The sequence below is a fragment of the Phyllobates terribilis genome, unplaced genomic scaffold, assembly GCF_046119375.1.
Source record: "Phyllobates terribilis strain yellow unplaced genomic scaffold, ASM4611937v1 Scaffold_10__3_contigs__length_209671492, whole genome shotgun sequence".
Lineage (NCBI taxonomy): Eukaryota > Metazoa > Chordata > Amphibia > Anura > Dendrobatidae > Phyllobates > Phyllobates terribilis.
Window position 1 is genome coordinate 152494513 of NW_027362770.1, and position 25017 is coordinate 152519529.

The 25017-nt window shown below is 41.4% G+C and overlaps 1 protein-coding gene across 2 annotated transcripts in view; it reads right to left on the reverse strand.

Annotated features, from left to right (window-relative positions):
* Nucleotides 1–7548: 7548 nt before the first annotated feature.
* Nucleotides 7549–25017, reverse strand: part of LOC141164555 (tetraspanin-11-like) — a 112997-nt gene continuing 95528 nt past the window's right edge. For both annotated transcript variants that reach the window (XM_073649941.1, XM_073649940.1), the window contains 4 exons: nt 21033–21137; nt 20436–20597; nt 17033–17119; nt 7549–10999 (listed from right to left, as the gene is read on the reverse strand). In XM_073649941.1, the coding sequence (XP_073506042.1) occupies nt 10922–10999; nt 17033–17119; nt 20436–20597; nt 21033–21137 (432 nt within the window). In that variant the 3' untranslated portion in view covers nt 7549–10921. The remainder of the gene's footprint in view (nt 11000–17032; nt 17120–20435; nt 20598–21032; nt 21138–25017) is intronic.

Below are 25017 nucleotides of genomic sequence, written 5' to 3' on the forward strand. Positions count from 1 at the left end.
GTAGTGCCCATTATTCTGTATGGAGGACTTTGTGGGGCCCCTAATTCTGTATGGAGGACTATGTGGGGTCATTATACTGTATGGAGGACTATGTGAGGCCATTATACTGTATGGAGGACTATGTGGGGCCATTATACTGTATGGAGGACTATGTGGGGCCCATTATACTGTATGGAGGAATATGTGGGGCCAATTATTCTGTATGGAGGACTATGTGGGGCCCATTACACTGTATGGAGGACTATGTGGGACCAATTATTCTGTATGGAGGACTATGTGGGGCCATTATACTGTATGGAGGACTATGTGGGGCCCATTATTCTGTATGGAGGACTATGTGGGGCCAATTATTCTGTATGGAGGACTATGTGGGGCCCATTACACTGTATGGAGGAATATGTGGGACCAATTATTCTGTATGGAGCACTATGTGGGGCCCATTATACTGTATGGAGGACTATGTGGGACCAATTATTCTGTATGGAGGACTATGTGGGGCCATTATACTGTATGGATGACTATGTGGGGCCCATTATTCTGTATGGAGGACTATGTGGGGCCCATTATTCTGTATGGAGGACTATGTGGGGCCAATTATTCTGTATGGAGGACTATATGGGGCCCATTATACTGTATGGAGGAATATGTGGGGCCAGTTATTCTGTATGGAGGAATATGTGGGGCCCATTATACTGTATACTGGTTGGCCACTGACTTTGTCCAAGGTTTTCATTTTGGCCCTCTGTGTGTTTGAGTTTGACATTCCTGCTTTAAAGGATCTTGTAACCTAATTTAGGATTTCCATATTTATTTTCTCAAAGGAGCTTAGCATTGCCTATAAATTACCTTAAGCTGAGTTCTCGACAAAGAGGAATACCCCTTAATTTCTCTAAAATAAAAAACCCACACATTTACTAGCTATATTTTTTTAGGCTCTGTTCACATTGGCAATGTGTCTGATCTATATGATGAAAGCCACAACCCTATGACAAATCTGATGTCCTACAGACCTCATTGACTTATAATGACTTCCAGTGAGATGGAAAAAGATCTTGCGTGCGATCGTCACTGTAAAATCTGTGATGAAGGCTGCTTTAGCTATAGTTTTACATGGTATGCATATGATATAAAAAAAAAGCAAGATTAGTAAATGGAGATCCCTATGCTCCCAAGTTGATCAATTTGTTTACTTTTTTTGGAAGAAACTTTTTCCAATAATAAAATTATCACAGTGATCAGTTATCTGTCTGGGATCCATCAGCAGCTGTTCAATTAACCTGCAGTGCCACCACTGGAGAGATTAAGTATTACATGGTGCTCATTTGCATCAATGGGTTGTGTGTTTAATGCACAGGTCATGTCTGGTCCTCCAAGTAAGATCTGTGTAGCTGCGCTTATCTCTGGCTAAGTGACGTTCTCACCAGTGTGAGACATGTAATGACTGACAGTCTGATCTCTTGATCTACATGTCTCACACTGGTAATGCCCCTTTCATGTTAACTAAGCTCTGGAGGCGGTTTCTCAGGGAGATCTATGTCCGGCCCATAGATCCTAACAGCTCATTTACATATTACGAAAAACAAGGATTTCTAAGGAATAAGACATAAGATCACAGATATCAAGGTATCATTTTATTCAACTTCCTATGACCTACAAGTCCATATAGACGGCTTAGGAGGGTTGATCCTACTGACAGATTCCCTTTAATTATTGACCTCCTTTATTAATGTAAATTTTCTTACTATAACATTTGGTAATGGATTTTCTAAACTTTTAACCTATGGCAGTACCTTTCTCTGATTCATTTTGGTAAAAATGCAGCTGCTTCCTTTCTGTTGTTTGGTTCATGTGTTTTTACATGGTTTCATCCTCCCCACCTTAGCACTTACATAGAGCCATACTATGTGGCTGCAGTAGGGCCCTACTTTGGAGGTGGATTTAGGTCCTTTGCTACTGGTGACTCTGTGTAGAACTCCAGCAGAACTGCATTATTAGCAAAGAAGTGGTTGGGGAATTGGCCAAAGGACCACAGAAAGACCATGGAGGGGAAACAAGCAGTGAACCCTAGGCACCGTAATGGGGACCGTTGATCTGCCATATTCATAGTTGTATCCTTTGTATGAATGATCCAACAAAGAATTAATTGGCAGCATAGCTGTATGTGTACAGGGCCTGAAAGAGGACACTTTCACTGTTTAGCACCCCATTACTGTGTTGAGCCAAAAAGGGTTAACAACTATTAGCAAGCAGAGCCTAAAAAGAGGGCATTATTAATGTATGCAGCCTTATTACTGTGTGGAGCTTAAAAGGGTATCCTTTTAGTATGTACAGTGTAAAGGGGAAGCATTATTACTGTTTATTACTATCTAAATAGCACTATTGTTTTTTAGGGGCACCATGAAGTCTTGGTTTGAAGAGGTCATCAGGATGGTCTGGACAGGATAGAGAAAAAAAGGGAGAGTTAACTACTTCAACAAGAGAAGAGAGTAAAGAGGGGAGTACTATTACTGTTTAGTTCACTATCTATATGGCACTATTGTTTTTTATGGGCACCATGAAGTCTTGGTTGGAAGAAGTCATCAGGATGGATTGGGCAGGATAGAGAAGAAAAGGGTGAGTTAACAACTTTGACAAGAAAAGAGCATAAAGTGTGAGCACTATTACTGTTTAGTTCACTATCTATATGGCACTATTGTTTTTTATGGGCATCATGAAGTCTTGGTTGGAAGAAGTCATCAGGATAGATTGGGCAGGATGGAGAAGAAAAGGGTGAGTTAACTACTTCGACAAGAAAAGAGCATAAAGGGGGGGAGAGCACTATTACTGTTTAGTTCACTATCTATATGGCACTATTGTTTTTTATGAGCACCATGAAGTCTTGGAAGAGGTCATCAGGATGGTCTGGGCAAGATAGAGAATAAAAAGGTGGGTTAACAATACTTCAACAAGAGAAGAGGTCACCTGTACGTCCAAACCTTTTCCATGACCGTGTCTCAAAAAAGGATCTAAATAATTGACTGTGTACATGTAAAAATTATTTACAAAGGAGCCCAATCATGAAATCTTTGCACATGTAAATATACAGTGAGGAGAAAAATGAAGTACACCCTCTTTGAATTCTATAGTTTTACTTATCATGACATAATAAAAACAATTGGTATAAAAAACATTATGTAAATACAACCTCAGATGAATAACAACACATGACAAGTTACACAAAAGTAGGACAAAATGCAATGTGTGAAAAATAATGTTCACCCTATTAATCAATAAGTTGTAGAACCACCGTTTGGAAGCAATAACTGTGCTCTTATGCTGTGTTTTGTCTTCACTAAATGTGACACTATGGCCAAACACCTCAACTTTGGTCTCCTCTTTTCAAAGGACTTTGTTCCAGACGCCTTGTGGTTTGTTCAGATGCTATTTTGCAAACTTGCTGCCATGTTCTAATAAGAAAGAAGAGGCTTTATTCTGCAAACTCTTACAAGCAAACCATACTTGTTCTAATTGTACTGTCATGAACTTGAACATCTAACTAAGACCTTTAGAGTCTGAGCAGTAGCTCTTGAGTTTCTTGTAATTTCTCTGAACATTGCACAGACTGATCTCGGAGTGAATTTGCTTGGATATTCACTTTCATCTGTCTTGAATGTTTTTCATTTGTGAATAATCTTTCTCACTGTAGAAGGATGCATTGCTTGGAAATTACATTATAACTCTAATCAAATTCATGGGCAGCAAGTAAATACAAATACTTCTGTAATAGCATTGCTGATGTCTTACATTCTTCACATTGTGTCAACACAGGCCTGAATGCACCAGACCAGCAAACAGCCAAAACTTCTGCTTTTATAGAGAAGGTCACATTTGCAGATGAAGAATTAATCAAGGGCAATTTTATTAGCAGCACCTGGCCACTACTTACCCTCTTAATCCCTAGGAAGCAGTAAGGATAAGCACTCCTCTTCTCATCAAAATCTTTATCCTCTTAATATATTTTGAAATCATCATATTATTTAGTACTGTGTACTTACAATTGCTCAATGTCCCTTTCTACCCAGCTAATTCTTCTGTTTTCTCTGCTCTGTGTAGAAACAGGAAGTCTTTTGTCCCTGCATTTATCATTCCCCTCTTCAACTCCTTACCCAGCGACACCACTCCTCCCCCCAGGCAGGAACTTATGCAGTGACTCATGAGTCATGCAGGGAAAATTGACCTCCTGTTTCTACATAGAGCTTAGAAAGATTCAACTAGTCAGTTTTATTCATGTGATGTCATAGACCTATTGGAAAAGAGAAGAATTATCTGGGTAGAAAAGCAAAATGAGCAACTGTAAGTGCACAGCGCTGTATAATATGATGATGGCAATATATTAAGAGGATAAAAGTTTTGATGGGAGGAGGAAGAGGAGGAGTGCTTTAATTTTTCACACATTGCTTCTGCATTTTGGTCAAGTATGGATTTTTATTTATGTCCTTCCTAATACGTAAAACCATATTATTCAAAGAGGGTGTACTTAGCTTTTATCCTGACTGTAATATATATATATATACAGTACAGACCAAAAGTTTGGACACACCTTGTCATTTAAAGATTTTTCTGTATTTTCATGACTTTGAAAATTGTACATTCACACTGAAGGCATCAAAACTATGAATTAACACATGTGGAATTATATACTTAACAAAAAAGTGTGAAACAACTGAAAATATGTCTTATATTCTAGGTTCTTCAAAGTAGCCACCTTTCTCTTTGATGACTGCTTTGCACACTCTTGGCATTCTCTTGATGAGCTTCAAGAGGTAGTCACCGGAAATGGTTTTCACTTCACAGGTGTGCCCTGTCAGGTTTAATAAGTGGGATTTCTTGCCTTATAAATGGGGTTGGGACCATCAGTTGTGTTGTGCAGAAGTCTGGTGGATACACAGCTGATAGCCCTACTGAATAGACTGTTAGAACTTGTATTATGGCAAGAAAAAAGCAGCTAAGTAAAGAAAAACGAGTGGCCATCATTACTTTAAGAAATGAAGGTCAGTCAGTGCGAAAAATTGGGAAAACTTTGAAAGTGTCCCCAAGTGCAGTTGCAAAAACCATCAAGCGTTACAAAGAAACTGGCTCACATGAGGACCGCCCCAGGAAAGGAAGACCAAGAGTCACCTCTGCTTCTGAGGATAAGTTTATCCGAGTCACCAGCCTCAGAAATCGCAGGTTAACAGCAGCTCAGATTAGAGACCAGGTCAATGCCACACAGAGTTCTAGCAGCAGACACATCTCTACAACAACTGTTAAGAGGAGACTTTGTGCAGCAGGCCTTCATGGTAAAATAACTGCTAGGAAACCACTGCTAAGGACAGGCAACAAGCAGAAGAGACTTGTTTGGGCTAAAGAACACAAGGAATGGACATTAGACCAGTGGAAATCTGTGCTTTGGTCTGATGAGTCCAAATTTGAGATCTTTGGTTCCAACCACCGTGTCTTTGTGCGACGCAGAAAAGGTGAACGGATGGACTCTACATGCCTGGTTCCCACCGTGAAGCATGGAGGAGGAGGTGTGATGGTGTGGGGGTGCTTTGCTGGTGACACTGTTGGGGATTTATTCAAAATTGAAGGCATACTGAACCAGCATGGCTACCACAGCATTTTGCAGCGGCATGCTATTCCATCCGGTTTGCGTTTAGTTGGACCATCATTTATTTTTCAACAGGACAATGACCCCAAACACATCTCCAGGCTGTGTAAGGGCTATTTGACCAAGAAGGAGAGTGATGGGGTGCTACGCCAGATGACCTGGCCTCCACAGTCACCAGACCTGAACCCAATCGAGATGGTTTGGGGTGAGCTGGATCACAGAGTGAAGGCAAAAGGGCCAACAAGTGCTAAGCATCTCTGGGAACTCCTTCAAGATTGCCGGAAATGGTCTTCCAGTAACTACCTCTTGAAGCTCATCAAGAGAATGCCAAGAGTGTGCAAAGCAGTCATCAAAGCAAAAGGTGGCTACTTTGAAGAACCTAGAATATAAGACATATTTTCAGTTGTTTCACACTTTGTTGTTAAGTATATAATTCCACATGTGTTAATTCATAGTTTTGATGCCTTCAGTGTGAATGTACAATTTTCATAGTAATGAAAATACAGAAAAATCTTTAAATGAGAAGGTGTGTCCAAACTTTTGGTCTGTACTGTATATATATATATATATATATATATATATATATAAGGAATGTGGTAATTACTTGAACAATATATACATCCACATCCATCCTTTACCAAACACCTACAATAATACAATCACATTTTGTGGTGGATGTAGCATTTTTACCATTCATGGGTCAGTAAAGTTTGGTAACAGAAAGCCATAATGGTAGCTGGTTGTTATCCAGATTTTCTCAAAATTACTGTCATGCCCACAGGTGGTGCACGTGGTTCATGGACCCACTGTGCCATAGGGCCAGGTTTACCTAGAAGGGGCGTAGCTAAGCGGCTACCAGGTGGAGCTCCTGATGGTGGAGTCAGGCTTGAGCTGCAGGTAGCCGCCAGGTACCACTACTAGGCAGTCCCCGGTACTGCAGCTGCTGACCCCAGGAGTCAGGTATGCTGACACTCACTTGAGCTCGGTTCAGACTACACAGTTTCTGGATTGTCACGCAGAGCGATACTGACATGGAGTCTCAGACAGATCTGGATTCGGAGACTGGTTGTAGCAGTCCGGACATACAGAGTACAAGTTCTGGCACTGGACATACACGGACCAGGGGAGTGAATTCAAGTCTGGCCACACATGGACCAGGGGACGAGGTTGAGGCACAGGCCACACACGGACCAGGGGATGAGGTACAGGAACTGGCCTCACAGAGACCAGGGGATGAGGTTCAGGCACTGGCCACACACGGATCAGTGTTCATGTTCAGGACCTAGCTACACAAGGACCAGGGGACCTAACTACTCACTAGTGGCACACTTCACTCACTAAAGACACTATGTTGCTCAGGGACATCCCTATTGGGGAGGGTGCCTTTTATACAAGATGCCTCCCAGCTATTGTCTGGGGGCATCTTAGCAGGTGCACGCTGGCCCTTTAAGAATAGGGCAGAGCGCATGCACTGGGCGTGCTGTCAGGACACAGGAAGCAGAGAGAGCGCCAGGGGACAGGGCGGTGAGAATGTTGGCATCCCTGCACGGAGGGGGAAGGGAAACCATGCAGGGGCGCCTGCATAAGTATAACATACTATAGCATAGGGTATATTCTTTTCTTTTTTTGAGGATTAGTTTTTTCTTAATTAAATGTGTTTTTAGTGTCGTAGATACATGATAATGTGAATTTCTTCTTGGCTGTGACAATTTGTACATCATCAGAGGATCTAGCTGTGTACTTCCCTGCTGGGACCTTCTTCCTCAATGACATCACCATAGAACTACAGTTCCCTGCCGTTCCTGCATTGTATTTTTCTCATTCGCTCTCATTGCACTCCTATCATGCCTACACTAATAGGAATCAGAAGTGATGTAACAATGAGAGGAAAGTCAAAACTCAAGAAGAAAGAGCCGACATTTCATAATGTCGTAATATATTTTATTCACATGACAGCACTGTGATACATCACTTGTAACATAGTTTACAGAAATGTTTCAGGAGTAATTCCTTCTTCAGGCTTGTAAAGAACCATCATTAATTTTGTCCTTCACATTGGTGAGATGGCACTGTCTAAGCAAGACATAAGGAATGGAAGGAAGAGAGCCCAAGTAACATACTGTGCCAATCAGTAGGGTTTTTCAACAGAGAATAAGTTCGGGAATCCAAGACTACAATCTAAAAAATAATCACTGTTGGCAGCACAACTTCTCCTTTAAGAAACGGAAGTGCTACTGATAACATGCAAATTGCATGAGGAGCAATCGATTGCACTAGTTATTGATCATCCCTCTACAATGTGCATCAGTCCATGTATAGGGGGCCTTCAAACAAGCATATTGACTATGTAAAAGGGTTCTTAAAGTGGTAGCCCACAATTTTTTTTTGGGGGGGGGGGGGGATTTAAATGTATTTGGGGATAAAAATCATTTTTGCAATTGGGTTTCATTAAATATTTTGCACTGTTTTCCTTTTATAGGCTCTTTAGTTCTCTGCACATTCAACTTTGATGTGGTCAGCATTCCGAAAGCAGCTGAGAGGAGCTAAGAAAAAGACAGATAAAAGAATTACAGACTCTTCAAAAGACCGTCATCGTGAGCTGACTGACGGATACTCAGTTAATTCATTTTGTAGCCGGCAACAAACAGTGCAAAACAAAGGCTATAGAAACTGAACGGTGCAAAATTTTTTAACTAGACCCAATTGCAAAAATGATTTTTCACCCCGATTACATGCATTTAAGTAAAAAAAAAAAAAAAAGTCTCCAATCCCTTTAAGCCATCCTCTTAATTCATTTCATCATTCTAAATTAAAGCTTGATCATTGTGCGCTGACTTTTAATTTTGCTCTCAGTTCTTATAATTTTTATCCCTGCTTGCTGTCATTGAACAGAAACCTATATATTTCTCACAGCTGAGTGTTTGCTACAATGTATCCTGTCTAGACAATGCTATCTGAGATAATCAGCCTGGACAATGAGCGTATGGGATTAGAATGTGTACTAGTGTCTATGGGGTCAATTTCCAATCATAAAGATTTCGTTAGTGATGATTATAGATAATGGAAGGGGATATGGATAGTTGAATGTGGCCCCATTAAGCGTAGCATGGGTTAACAGCGCCTGGGACAAGCGTCTCCTAAGTCAGCAATACTTGTGTATTTGGTGAGCTTCACTTTATTCCTTTGCCATGATAGCATGGTGTATAAGGCATGATCTGTCTGTATAATTCCTGTACTATGACATCACTGTGCACATCCTCTCTGTACTGTGACATCACTGTGCACATCCTCTGTGTACTGTGACATCACTGTGCACATCCTCTCTGTACTGTGACATCACTGTGCACATCCTCTCTGTACTGTGACATCACAGTGCGCCATATTCATGTACTGTGATGTCACGGTGCACATTGTCCATGTGGTGTAATTTCACTTTGCACTGCACCTATGCTGTGACATCACTGTGTGCATTCTCCCTGTACTGTGACATCACTGCATGTATTACCCATGTACTGTGACATCATTGTGGGCACTGTCCCTGTTTATTATCCCTGGGATGTTACATGACTGTGGGCATTATCTTTGCACAGTGACATCCCTATGTGTATTATCCCTGTACTGTGACATCCCTATGTGCATTATTACTGTTACATCATTGTGGGCACTATCACTGTATATTGTGACATCCCTGTGTTAATTATCCCTGTACAGTGGCATCACTGTTTTTATTATCCCTGTACTGTGACATCACTGTGTGCATTATCCCTGTACTGTGACATCACTATGTTTATTCTCCCTGTGCTGTGACATCACTGTGTGCATTCTCCCTGTACTGTGACATCACTGTATTTATTATCCCTTGTGCTGTGACATCACTGTATGCATTATCCCTGTACTGTGACATCACTATGTTTATTATCCCTGTTCTGTGACATCACTGTATGCATTACCCCTGTACTGCGACATCACTATGTTTATTCTCCCTGTGCTGTGACATTACTGTGTGCATTATCCCTGTACTGTATCATCACTGTGTGTATTAACCCTGTACTGTATCATCACTGTGTGCATTATCCCTGTACTGTGACATCCCTGTGTGTATTATCCTTGTACAGTGACATCACTGTGTGTATTATCCCTTTACTGTGACATCCCTGTGTGCATTACCCCTGTACTGCGACATCACTATGTTTATTCTCCCTGTGCTGTGACATTACTGTGTGCATTATCCCTGTACTGTATCATCACTGTGTGCATTATCCCTGTACTGTATCATCACTGTGTGCATTATCCCTGTACTGTGACATCACTGTGTGTATTATCCCTTTACTGTGACATCCCTGTGTGTATTATCCCTGAACTGTAACATCACTGTGTTTATTATCCCTGTACTGTGACATCACTGTGTATTATCCCTTTACGGTGACATCACTGTGTGTATTATCCCTGCACTGTGACATCACTATGTTTATTCTTCCTGTACTGTGACATCACTATGTTTATTCTTCCTGTACTGTGACATCACTATGTTTATTCTTCCTGTGCTGTTACATTACCGTGTGCACTATCCTTGTACTGTGACATCACTGTGCGCATTATCCATGCACTGTTACATCATTGCGGGAATTATCCCTGTACTGTGACATGCCTGTGTGCATTATCCCTGTACTGGGACATCACTGTGTTTATTCTCCCTGTGCTCTGACATGACTGTGGGCATTGTACTTGTACTTGACAAAAAAATTGTGTGATGCAAATGTAACAAACTCCCAGCTGTGAAAAAGCAGTTACTTTTTTTTGTACTTATTGGTACCATGTTTTTTGTGCAGAAAAACAGATGCGTGGCCTGGTTTCACAACACAAACTGCATACATTACTAAATAGATCTCTAAGGCCTGATATGGATGCTGTATTTACTTTGAAAATCTACATCAGAATGACTGTATAATCCTTTATGTAAGTTTAATTCAATCTCTGCTCACCTAGCCTGATTGGCAATGCCTCAGTGTCCCTCCTCCCTGTTGAGATCTCACACTGCTCAGTATAAGCTGCAGCTGTCAGTCATGCTGGGTTGGCGGAGACTGAATGCACTTTGACTCTTCTGCTTTCTAACTGGACTAATCAAAAATGCTCTTAATATCACAATTATACAGCCATTTTTACATGGATTTTCAAAGTAAGTAGACCATTATCATCAGGTCTAATATCTATATAATAATGTATATAATTTTGTATCATGAAATATCTGCCTTAAGTCTGAAAATTGATATGTGGAGCTGGGATATTTTTTGCTTATATGGCATTGTAGGCCTCCTTTTCTTCTTTGTAGAGGATATGCAGGAAACAAGCGCTCAGCGTCACTCCGGCCAGCTGAAAAACATAAGAAAATAGAAGAGTCGATCACCACTTTGCAGAAAAAACATCAAAATCTATACATAAAAGGAACAAACCAAGCAGATGAATTAAATCATTGTGTTATTTGTGGTTTTCTTAAAGGAGTTGGGTGGGCACAACCTTAAAGGGGTATTTCTAAATGATAAAGTCATGGTGTATTCTAGGATTTTCTCTTTATTACTTTCTAAAATTTACCCTCTCATATGCAGCAGCCAGGCTCATCTTTCTGTCCAGCAACTACAAGACTTTTCTAGTGCTGCACCAGTTTTCTGGAATGCGCTACCCCAGACAATCAGGCTAATTCTTAATATCCACTGACCTTGAGAATGAAAGGACTGCAGTTTTTATTTATTGCTGCTTCCCCTTTAACAGTGTTTTTTTTCCAGCAGAGTGACTGCCCACTGTGGAAGGAACTGCAGTATTTTTACACTCAATTCCCTATAATATGTAGAAAGGTTCAGTAACACTGAGGCGGCAGTATTACAGTTTGTCCAGCAGATGGAGACATTGTCATTCAGTTCTCCAAATTACAATAAAATCTCAGTTGTATTCGTTATCCGCTAAATTATTATCATTTCTGATTTAGATTCAGTGGAGAAGCCACGAGAGCAAGGAACATGTCTATTGTTTTAAGAAGATCAAGCAGTGACAGGAGGATCCCGGCTGTTACATTACAAATTACCTAATATTTTCATGGCATGAGACAGTATATCATGCCAGCGCTGAGAAGTGGAAGCAGAGATGGAATAAAAGCTAAGTTTAAAGGGAAGGTGTAATCAGAGAAAGAGCTATTGTTTAAATCAGGCTCAAAAGAAATTAGAATGTATTTTCCTTATCATTATATCTATTAAATAAAATCAAAATCTTGCAATTGTTCATTCTGACCACTAGGCCTTATACTAGACTCATGCTTTCTGTTCTGTGCAAAAGAATTATTATCAGTCTAATTATCATCACAAGAATAATAACAATGAAACACCTCTATATATAGTAGATAACACAGGATCCACCATTTACAATAGGTGATATCACAGCTCACCTCCTCCTCCTCCTGTACAATGACTGATAACACCTCTATATACAGTAGATAACACAGAATCCACCATTTACAATAGGTGATATCACAGCTCACCTCCTCCTGTACAATGACTGATAACACCTCTATATACAGTAGATACTATAGGATCCGCCATTCACAATAGGTGATATCACAGCTCACCTCCTCCTCCTCCTCCTGTACAATGACTGATAACACCTCTATATACAGTAGATAACACAGGATCCACCATTCACAATAGGTGATGTCACAGCTCACCTCCTCATCCTGTGCAATGACTGATAACGCCTCTATATACAGTAGATAACACAGGATCCACCATTCACAATAGGTGATGTCACAGCTCACCTCCTCCTCCTCCTGTACAATGACTGATAACACCTCTATATACAGTAGATAACATAGGATCCACCATTCACAATAGCTGATGTCACAGCTCACCTCCTCCTCCTCCTGTACAATGACTGATAACACCTCTATATACAGTAGATAACACAGGATCCACCATTCACAATAGGTGATATCACAGCTCACCTCCTCCTCCTCCTCCTGTACAATGACTGATAACACCTCTATATACAGTAGATAACACAGGATCCACCATTCACAATAGGTGATGTCACAGCTCACCTCCTCCTCCTGTACAATGACTGATAACACCTCTATATACAGGAGATAACACAGGATCCACCATTCACAATAGGTGATGTCACAGCTCACCTCCTCCTCCTGTACAATGACTGATAACACCTCTATATACAGGAGATAACACAGGATCCACCATTCACAATAGGTGATGTCACAGCTCACCTCCTCCTCCTGTACAATGACTGATAACACCTCTATATACAGGAGATAACACAGGATCCACCATTCACAATATGTGATGTCACAGCTCACCTCCTCCTCCTGTACAATGACTGATAACACCTCTATATACAGTAGATAACACAGGATCCACCATTCACAATAGGTGATATCACAGCTCACCTCCTCCTCTACAATGACTGATAACACCTCACACCTCTATATACAGTAGATAACACAGGATCCACCATTCACAATAGGTGATGTCACAGCTCACCTCCTCCTGTACAATGACTGATAACACCTCTATATACAGTATATAACACAGGATCCACCATTCACAAAAGGTGATGTCACAGCTCACCCCCTCCTCCTCCTGTACGATGACTGATAACACCTCTATATACAGTAGATAACACAGGATCCACCATTCACAATAGGTGATGTCACAGCTCACCCCCTCCTCCTCCTGTACGATGACTGATAACACCTCTATATACAGTAGATAACACAGGATCCACCATTCACACCATAGTTCATTCCCTTTCCGTCTGTATTATACAGCCAGCACCTGCCTCTAACAACAGCGACCTGAGCAAGCTCCGATTGCTGCTTTTTAACCATTTAGATGCCGTTGTCAATCACTGGCAGTGGCATTTCAACGGACTGGTTGCAGATATAAGGCAGTTATGAGCCCACAATGTCTTGTCTTGGCTCGATGAAGGCAACCATTGTTACCATCTTGGTCTTCCCATGAAGACCACCCTGCAGCTAAGACAACCTGATTTTCACTGTATAGTACAATACTACAGTATTCTAGTATAAAGAACAAGCGGTCAAACCGCAGGTTCAAGACCCCAAAAGGACGAAAAAAAAATATGTTAAACTTTAAATTAAAAATAAAGAAAAATGAAGAAACATATTCGGCATCGTCTTGTCTGTAAGAATCCAATCTATCAAGATATAAAATGAATCAACCAGTATGATAAACACCGTAAAGAGAAAAAAAAGAAAAAAAACAGAACTGTCGTTGTTCGATTGCCGCACCTCCCTAAAAAAAATACATTGGAAAGTAATTAAACAAAGTATGTACCCCAAAATGGCAATGGTATCAATAAAATCACTGGCTCTTTACTCAAAAATGGCGACACTAAACAAATATATATTTTTTTAAAGTTCTGATTTTTTATTTAGTCAATAAAAGAAAAAAAATCAAAATAATAATAATAAAAAAAAATCTATATCGGCAAAAAACATCTATATCTATCTCAACACTTTAATTTCTTGCCCGTTTTTAGTGGCTATGTAGACTGAAAAAAAATAAATCAATAAAACAAAAGGTCAAAAAATGGGAAAAAAATAAATAAAATAATGGGTGAGCCATGTTTTCTAACATTTAATGACGGGTTTGTGTTAATGTGGATGATTCATTTCTTCAAATATCTTAATACTGATTTCAGATCCATTTTTTTCTGATATAGAGCTTCAAACCTTCTGCCTAAAAGTGTAGATAAAATAATGAAAATCGTGTCTGTCTTCTGTTACCACTAGAGGGAGCATAGAGCTTACGTTACGACATACTGTGGTATAACTAAGCATCAGGGGTGTAAGGATCATGGTCGCAGAGGGTACGGGAGGGGGGCCAGCCAACACCTATTTCAGCTTGATGTACATTCAACAGAAATGTATTGCGGCACAGAGACCCGTTGGGTCAAGAGTGGAGGGTTGCGAGAGTGTTAGAGGGGAGGCCACAGAGCAGGTTGCAGTAGTCGAGGCGGGAGATGATGAGGGCGTGCACTAGTGTTTTTGCAGATTCATGGGTGAGCAATGTGCGGATCCGGGAAATATTTTTGAGCTGGAGTCGGCAGGACGTGGAAAGAGCTTGGATATGAGGTTTGAAGGAGAGATCAGAGTCCAGGTTTACTCCGAGGCAGCGAGCTTGCAGGATGGGAGAGGGTGGACAGCCATTGACTTTGATAGATAGGTCAGATGGGGGGGGTTGAACGAGATGGTGGAAAGATGATGAATTCAGTTTTATCCATATTACGTTTTAGGAATCTAGCAGAGAAGAAAGATGAAATATGGGACAGGCAGTGTGGGATTCTGGTTAGTAAGGAGGAGATATCGGGTCCAAAGAGGTAGATCTGTGTGTCATCAGCACAGAGGTGATACTGAAAGCCGTGAGACTCTATGAGTTGTCCCAAGCCGAAGGTGTAGATGGAGAAGAGCAGGGGTCCTAGAACTGAGCCTGGGGGGACACCGACAGATAGGGGACGAGGTGAGGAGGTGGTATGTGAGTGGGAGACGCTGAATGTCTGGTCTGTTAGGTATGAGGAGATCCAAGATAGGGCCAAGTCTGTGATGCCGAGAGATGAGAGTCTGTAGTAAGAGGGAATGGTTTACTGTATCAAATGCAGATGACAGATCCAGAAGATGGACAGAGTAGTGCCGCTTGGATTTGGCAGTCAATAAGTGGTTGGTGAGTTTAGTCAGGGCAGTTTCAGTAGAATCGTGCGGTCAGAAGCCAGATTGGAGGCGGTCAAAGAGGGAGCAGGGAGCAGGAGGAGCGGTGGGAGGACAGCTCAAGATGGACGTGTTCTTCCAGTAGTTTTGAGGCATAGGGGAGTAGTGATATGAGGCGATAGCTAGACAGAGAGGATGGGTCAAGGAATGGCTTTTTGAGGATGGGTGTGATCCTTAGACTTCCATAGAGCTCCTGTTAGTGGGACTGGGGAAGTGGGGGGCTTGGCGGATGGGTATAAGGTTAGCGAGGTTGCGTAAATGTGTGCTAGATTTAGGATGAAAGGTAGAAGTGACTGTGGGGATGTGTTGGAGGGCCTGGGATTTGGAGAGATATCGCCAGCAGTGAGGAGGAGCCGAGAAAGTGTTAGCAGGTGGGAGCAGGAGAGAGCATGAGGTGGCTGTCTGTGCTTAGAGATGCAGGATTGTATGTTGAGGAATAGTTCTGAGGAGGAGGTGAGGTGGATGGGGAGGATGGAGGAAGAGATGACCAGTTCCTTACTAGGTGTAGGGATTAGGGGGTTAGTAGAAAGTGAAGGATTATAGAGGAGAGAGTGAAAACAAACAGGAACATTGTTTACTTTGACTAAGTATCCAGCTACCTTCAGTTCCCTTCAGTTCCAATTCAGGACTAATTCAGAGCTGTACACTTCTATGCTACACTTGTATGGTACACTGGCAGACAACGCATCCTGCAGATGTACAGCTCACAAATATATTTGCTACAAAGCGCAGGCAGCTGTTAAACAGAGGGGAGTGGCCTCTGCTCATCTATATCAGATAATTACACTGGGCCACATGCAGGATATTTAAGCCAGAGTAAACAAGGAGGTCGTAAATAAGGGTGGGTATAGAACAGTGACTAGGTGAAATGCATACCAGAGACTAATGCCAGCAAAGGAAGGGAGAAATCACAGCATAGGAAAAGTTGGCTTGCATTATGCCAGGAAGGGGCCAGAATAGGAACATTATTACAGGAAGGGGCTCATGATGGGGACATTGTTACAGGAAGGGGATCATGATGGGGACATTATTACAGGAAGGGGCTCATGATGGGGACATTATTACAGGAAGGGGCTCATGATGGGGACATTATAGTTGGAAGGGGGCTAGGACTGGGGACATTATTACTGGAAGGGGTGCAGGATGTTGGACATTATTACTGCAAGGGGCCCAGGATGGGGGACATTTTTACTTAAAGGTGCACAGGATGGGGGACGATATTACTGGAAGGGGCCCAGGATGGAGGACAATATACCAGGAAGGGGTTAAGGATAGGTGACATTAGGATTTAGAATGCTACACAGCTAATACATATGACCAACATGTACAGTAGGTGGGGGCCCAGGTCCAAATTTTTGCACCAGCTCCCATTGGACTCTAATTACGCCACTGCTAAGTATAATACATGAACAGTATGCACTAAGCTCCTTAACTCCCCCTAGTGGCAGCTTCAGGCAGTACTATCCTTTATTGTTTAAATCTGAAAGCAAAATATCATTCTGCTTGAGTTTCTGATGTTGTAAATGCAATTTTTACCCACTTTACTTGACATTAGGATTGGAGCTCTGTAGCAGAAAGAATTGCTGCCAAACAACTGAATCATGTCCCTGAATGTGTTCTACCTGAAAGCAGGCGATGCCTATCGAAACCGCTCCGATGAGTAGAAGATGCTCCTGTATAAATTCTTGCAGTATAGTAATACATCCTCCCTGAAATGAGAAGGAACAATATCAGAAATGTTTGGATAATATACAATTATGGGATTGATGGATATTTATGACCGGCACAATTATCTGTCATATGGTCATATATTGGCAGAACAGTGGTGTGTCACGCCACGTGTACAACCTTGTTTAGGGAGACTGTGAGGACATCATACAGTGTGTGGCGACTGGAGGCATCATGCACAGTATGGGGGGAGTATCCTAATATGTGTCGGCTTCATAATATATGTAGGGGGTTGTGGGGTATGACACTTTGTGTTATGTACCCTGGGGGCATCATATTGTGTTGGGGGAGATACTGAGAGCATTATACTGTGTAAGGGCTTCATAATGTATTGAGGAGGTCTGTGGGGCATCATACTGTGTGGGGAGAGACATGTGGGGTATCCTAATGTGTGGGGATGCCATAATATACAGTGGGTATGGAAAGTATTCAGACCCCTTTAAATTTTTCACTCTTTGTTTCATTGCAGCCATTTGGTAAATTCCAAATAGTTCATTTTTTTCTCATTAAAGTACTCTCTGCACCCAAACAGAAATGTAGAAATTTTTGCAAATTTATTACAAAAGAAAAACTGAAATATCACATGGTCATAAGTATTCAGACCCTTTGCTCAGTATTGAGTAGAAGCCCCCTTTTGAGCTAGTACAGCCATGAGTCTTCTTGGGAATGATGCAACAAGTTTTTCACTCCTGGATTTGGGGATCCTCTGCCATTCTTCCTTGCAGATCCTCTCCAGTTCCGTCAGGTTGGATGGTGAACGTTGGTGGACAGCCATTTTCAGGTCTCTCCAGAGATTCTCAATTGGGTTTACGTCAGGGCTCTGGGTGGGCCAGTCAAGAATGGTCACAGAGTTGTTCTGAAGCCACTCCTTTGTCATTTTAGCTGTGTGCTTAGGGTCATTGTCTTGTTGGAAGGTGAACCTTCGGCCAAGTCTGAGGTCCAGAGCACTCTGGAAGAGGTTGTCATCCAGGATATTTCTGTACTTGGCCGCATTCATGTTTCCTTCAATTGCAACCAGTCGTCCTGTCCCTGCAGCTGAAAACACCCCCCTAGCATGATGCTGCCACCACCATGTTTCACTGTTGGGATTGTATTGGGCAGGTGAAAAGCAGTGCCTGGTTTTCTCCACACATACTGCTTAGAATTATCACAAAAAAGTTCTATCTTCGTCTCATCAGACCAGAGAATCTTATTTCTCATAGTCTGGGAGTCCTTCATGTGTTTTTGGGCAAACTCTATGCAGGCTTTCATATGTCTTGCACTGAGAAGAGGCTTCTGTCGGGCCACTCTGGCATAAAGGCCCAACTGGTGGAGGGCTGCAGTGATAGTTGACTTTGTGGAACTTTCTCCCATCTCCCTACTGCATCTCTGGAGCTCAGCCACAGTGATCTTGGGGTTCTTCTTTACCTCTCTCACCAAGGCTCTTCTCCCACGATTGCTCAGCTTGGCTGGACTGCCAGGTCTAGGAAGACTTCTGGTGGTCCCAAACTTCTCCCATTTAAGGATTATGGAGGCCACTGTGCTCTTAGGAACCTTGAGTAATGCAGAAATTCTTTTGTAACCTTGTCCAGTTCTGTGCCTTGCCACAATTCTGTCTCTGAGCTCCTTGGGCAGTTCCTTTGAGCTCATGATTCTCATTTGGTCTGACATGCACTGTGAGCTGTGAGGTCTTATATAGACAGGTGTGTGCCTTTCCAAATCAAGTCCTATCAGTTTAATTAAACACAGCTGGACTCCAATGAAGGAGTAGAACCATCTCAAGGAGGATCACAAGGAAATGGACAGCATATGACTTAAATATGAGTGTCTGAGCAAAGGGTCGGAATACTTATGACCATGTGATATTTCAGTTTTTCTTTTTTAATAAGTTTGTAAAAATTTCTACAGTTCTGTTTTTTTTCAGTTCAGATGGGGTGCAGAGTGTACTTTAATGAGAAAAAAAGCTGCAATGAAACAAAGAGTGAAAAATTTAAAGGGGTCTGAATACTTTCCGTATCCATTGTATGTAGGAGGCTGTAGGGTATGATACTGTATGTTGGGGACACTGGGGGCATCATATTGTGTTCGGGGGAGATATTGGGGGCATCATACTGCTTCATAATGTATTGCGGAGGTCAATGGGGCATTGTACGGTGTGGGTTGAGACATTTGGGGTATCATAATGTCTGGGGGCTTCATAAAATATTGAGGAGGTCTGTGGGGAATTGTACAGTATGAGGAGAGGTGTGGGGTATCCTAATGTGTGGTGACTCCATAATATATGTAGGGGGTTGTGGGGTATGATGCTGTGTGTTGGGGACACTGGGGGCATCATATTGTGTTGGGGGGAGATATTGGGTGCATCATACTGTGTAAGGGCTTCATAACGTATTGAGGAGGTCTGTGGGGCATTGTACTGTGTGGGGAGAGACATGTGGGGTATCCTAATGTGTGGGGGCTTCATAATATATGTAGGGGTTTGTGCAGTATGATATTGTGTGTTGGGGACACTGAGGTCATCATATTGTGTTAGGGGAGATATTGAGGGCATCATAATGTGTAAGGGCTTCTTAATGTATTGAGGAGGTCTGTGGGCATTGTACTGTGTGGGGAGAAACATTTGGGGTATTATAATGTGTCATAATGTGTGGAGGCTTCATAATATATGTAGGGGGCTGTGGGGACATCATACTGTGTATGCGGAGAAAGTTGGGGGCATCATACTGTGTTGGAGGAGACACGGGACATCACACTGTGTTTGAGGAGAATCTGGAGGCATCTTATGGTGAGGTGACTTCATAATGTATGAAGGGGGTCTGTAGGGGCATCATGGTGTGTGTCTGGGTGACTAGTGGTATCATACTGTGTAATGTACTGTGGGGGCATCATACTGTGTTTTGGAAGCATCATACTGTGTGGGCATAATACTATACATGGTGGATACTGTGGGGGCATCATGCTGTGTGGCATGATAGTATAGATCCCTCTAATTTTTTTCTAATTTTCAATGTGGTCTCCCCACTGATCTCGGCCTCTTTGACTGGGGAGACTGCTTGCCAACTCTCTGGGAGGATCCAGGAACAATTGGAGATCAGTGGATTTCTGTAAGAGTTGGCTATTCTCCCAGGCCCTGGTGAACCCCTCTAAGAAATCAGCAATTTTGGAAGTTTTTTTTTTTACCCTTGTCTATCTCGCGTTGGAAAAGACAGAGGTGTGGAGGAGGAGCACAACCCAGCCCACCAATGCCAACCATCTCTGGCATTTCCCAAAGGATATTGGGATAGAAGCAGGTATACGAAGCCATGTATTATCTCTTACCTCTACTTTATATATATTGGAGGGGTGGTCCCGTTCCCCACAGGCTATTGTCATAGTTTTGCAGCAGCTGTCAGGCACTTTCCTTTGACCGCTATATACTTCTGTACTGATGTAAAAACTGTAACTCCAGTCTTCATAACTTGCACTGCCACAACAGCTAAACTGCAATGTACAGGTAAAAAAAGACCAACTACATTTCAAAAAGACACTATCATTGAATAAACCTGGAAACCGTCAGCAGGTTGCCGGTGATGGATCTGCCACTATTCTTGTGTGTGTGATTGGCTTATTAAAATACCTGTAAGCCCTGCGATTTGACGCATTTTAACACTACTTATTAAAAACAACCTATCACAATACCAGACCTGCTTATTGACGTTTTCCATTTAGTAAAAATTAGTTAAAAATAAGACAAAATAGAAAACTCTTATAAGGGTATTGTTATAATCACTTAATATTGATATGCCTGTCATGATTGATTGTCTTTCTATCCTTGTCCAGAGCTTTGACTAATGACTGAATTACAGCATTGTATAAAGTCATATCCGGGCCCTGGTGACTGAGGGGCCCCAATACATCAGTATCATTAAAACTTACATCCTGTTGTAAGTGATCAATGGCATAAGTCATGTCTTCCATCCCTGGTAGTCCATAGTGGTGTACAATGGTTTCGTTAAGACTTTCTTTAAGTTCTTCACTTATCTATTCGTAGAAAAACATGTAGTTCATTTTGCAGTAGCAGGCAGTTTTAATGTAGTTTTTTCTGTGATTTTTTTAACTTCAATTTTTATTAATGTTTTTTTTTTTTTTTACGTAACCATATGACGGCTTTTGCAGGCCCAGTTGTATTATTTAATGGTAACATTTTGGGGTAGTGTATTGAAAAAAGTTGATATTTTTTAGTTTTGTCTTCTTTTTATATATTTTTTTATTTCTGTATTGATAAATTTGTGCAATAGAATCCATAAAAAAAAAATGTTTTTGTGTTGCTATATTGTAAAACTACAACGTTTTTTTTTTTTCTGGCAATGGAGCTGTAAAAGGGCTAGCTTTGCTTGTTGCCATTTTTATTGGTACCATTTTAGGGTACATGTGATTTTTTTTGTTTTTTATTTTTAATTGCAATTTTTGTGAGGCAAATAAAGAAAAACAATCAATTCTGCCATTTTTTTTATGGCGCACACTTTTTGGACATGGTGGCACATTATGTATTTTTGATTAATCATTATTATTTTAATATGCCACATATATAAGAAATGGATAAGGTAGAAAAAGGATATATACATATATATACTAAAATTTTATATATATATATATATATATATATATATATATATATATACTGAAAATATATATACTGTACTAAAATAAAAAGTTTTAAAAAAATGCTAAAAAAAAATAATAAAATAATAAAAATAAAAAATAAATTTGTATATATACAGTACAGACCAAAAGTTTGGACACACCTCATTTAAAGATTTTTCTGTATTTTCATGACATTGAAAAGTGTACATTCACACTGAAGGCATCAAAACTATGAATTAACACATGTGGAATTATATACTTAACAAAAAAGTGTGAAACAACTGAAAATATGTCTTATATTCTAGGTTCTTCAAAGTAGCCACCTTTCACTTTGATGACTGCTTTGCACACTCTTGGCATTCTCTTGATGAGCTTCAAGAGGTAGTCACCGGAAATGGTTTTCACTTCACAGGTGTGCCCTGTCAGGTTTAATAAGTGGGATTTCTTGCCTTATAAATGGGGTTGGGACCATCAGTTGTGTTGTGCAGAAGTCAGGTGGATACACAGCTGATAGTCCTACTGAATAGACTGTTAGAATTTGTATTATGGCAAGAAAAAGCAGCTAAGTAAAGAAAAACGGGTGGCCATCATTACTTTAAGAAATGAAGGTCAGTCAGTCCGAAAAATTGGGAAAACTTTGAAAGTGTCCCCAAGAGCTGTTGCAAAAACCAACAAGCGCTACAAAGAAACTGGCTCACATGAGGACCGCCCCAGGAAAGGAAGACCAAGAGTCACCTCTGCTTCTGAGGATAAGTTTATCCAAGTCACCAGCCTCAGAAATCGCAGGTTAACAGCAGCTCAGATTAAAGACCAGGTCAATGCCACACAGAGTTCTAGCAGCAGATACATCTCTACAACAACTGTTAAGAGGAGACTTTGTGCAGCAGGCTTTCATGGTAAAATAGCTGCTAGGAAACCACTGCTAAGGACAGACAACAAGCAGAAGAGACTTGTTTGGGCTAAAGAACACAAGGAATGGACATTAGACCAGTGGAAATCGGTGCTTTGGTGTGATGAGTCCAAATTTGAGATTTTTGGTTGCAACCAACATGTCTTTGTGCGACGCATCAAAGGTGAACGGATGGACTCTACATGCCTGGTTCCCACCGTGAAGCATGGAGGAGGAGGTGTGATGGTGTGGGGGTGCTTTGCTGGTGACACTGTTGGGGATTTATTCAAAATTGAAGGCATGCTGAACCAGCATGGCTACCACAGCATCTTGCAGCGGCATGCTATTCCATCCGGTTTGCGTTTAGTTGGACCATCATTTATATTTCAACAGGACAATGACCCCAAACACACCTCCAGGCTGTGTAAGGGCTATTTGACCAAGAAGGAGAGTGATGGGGTGCTACGCTAGATGACCTGGCCTCCACAGTCACCAGACCTGAACCCCATCGAGATGGTTTGGAGTGAGCTGGACCGCAGAGTGAATGCAAAAGGGCCAACAAGTGCAAAGCATCTCTGGGAACTCCTTCAAGATTGTTGGAAGACCATTTCCGCTGACTACCTTTTGAAGCTCATCAAGAGAATGCCAAGAGTGTGCAAAGCAGTCATCAAAGCAAAAGGTGGCTACTTTGAAGAACCTAGAATATAAGACATATTTTCAGTTGTTTCACACTTTTTTGTTAAGTATATAATTCCACATGTGTTAATTCATAGTTTTGGTGCCTTCAGTGTGAATGTACAATTTTCATAGTCATGAAAATACAGAAAAATCTTTAAATGAGAAGTTGTGTCCAAACTTTTGGTCTATACTGTATATATATATATATCCAGTATATATATATATATATATATATATATATATATATATATATATATATATATAACAATAAATAATTATCTACATATATTTATTTATTTTTTATTTTTTATTATTATTTATTTTATTTTAAACATCTATTTTTATAATTTTTTTAAACTCTTTATTTTAGTCCCACTAGCTGATTTGAACTTCAGTGAGTTTGATTGCTTATATAATACACTGCAATACTTCTGTATTGCGGTGTATTATGCCCAATCTATTAGACATTGTCTCTGGCAGGGTTTAATAGGCCTCCAACTGCAATGATAACGTATCTATGGGCTGACTGAGGGAGTTTCCTCCCTCTGTCTAACTACTTACAGTGCCTACAAGTAGTATTCAACCCCCTGCAGATTTAGCTGGTTGACACAAGCGGAATTTACTTGGCATTGTGACATTTGTACTGTAGATCAGCCTGGAAGTGGGAAATGCACTGCAGCAATTTTTTTTTTTTTTTTTTTTTTAAAACGTTAAAAGTTAATTCAGAGTGTCATTTATTATTCAACCCCTCAAACCACAAGAATTCTGTTTGGTCCCCCTAAAGTATTAAGAAGTAGTTCAGGCACCAAGAATAATGAGCTTCACATGTGTGGATTAAAGATCTCTTTTGCCAGCCTTTTCTGACTATTTAAGACCCTCCCCAAACTTGTGAACAGCACTCAGACATGGTCAACATGGGAAAGACAAAGGAGCATTCCAAGGCCATCAGAGACAAGATCGTGGAGGGTCACAAGGCTGGCAAGGGGTACAAAACCCTTTCCAAGGAGTTGGGCCTACCTGTCTCCACTGTTGGGAGCATCATCCGTAAGTGGAAGGCTTATGGAACTACTGTTAGCCTTCCACGGCCAGGACAGCCTTTGAAAGTGTCCTCCCGTGCCGAGGCCAGGCTTGTCCGAAGAGTCAAGGCTAACCCAAGGACAACAAGGAAGGAGCTCCGGGAAGATCTCATGGCAGTGGGGACATTGGTTTCAGTCAATACCATAAGTAACGTACTCCACCGCAATGGTCTCCGTTCCAGACGAGCCCGTAAGGTACCTTTACTTTCAAAGCGTCATGTCAAGGCTCGTCTACAGTTTGCTCATGATCACTTGGAGGACTCTGAGACAGACTGGTTCAAGGTTCTATGGTCTGATGAGACCAAGATCGAGATCTTTGGTGCCAACCACACACGTGACGTTTGGAGACTGGATGGCACTGCATACGACCCCAAGAATACCATCCCTACAGTCAAGCATGGTGGTGGCAGCATCATGCTGTGGGGCTGTTTCTCTGCCAAGGGGCCTGGCCATCTGGTCCGCATCCATGGGAAGATGGATAGCACGGCCTACCTGGAGATTTTGGCCAAGAACCTCCGCTCCTCCATCAAGGATCTTAAGATGGGTCGTAATTTCATCTTCCAACAAGACAACGACCCAAAGCACACAGCCAAGAAAACCAAGGCCTGGTTCAAGAGGGAAAAAGTCAAGGTGT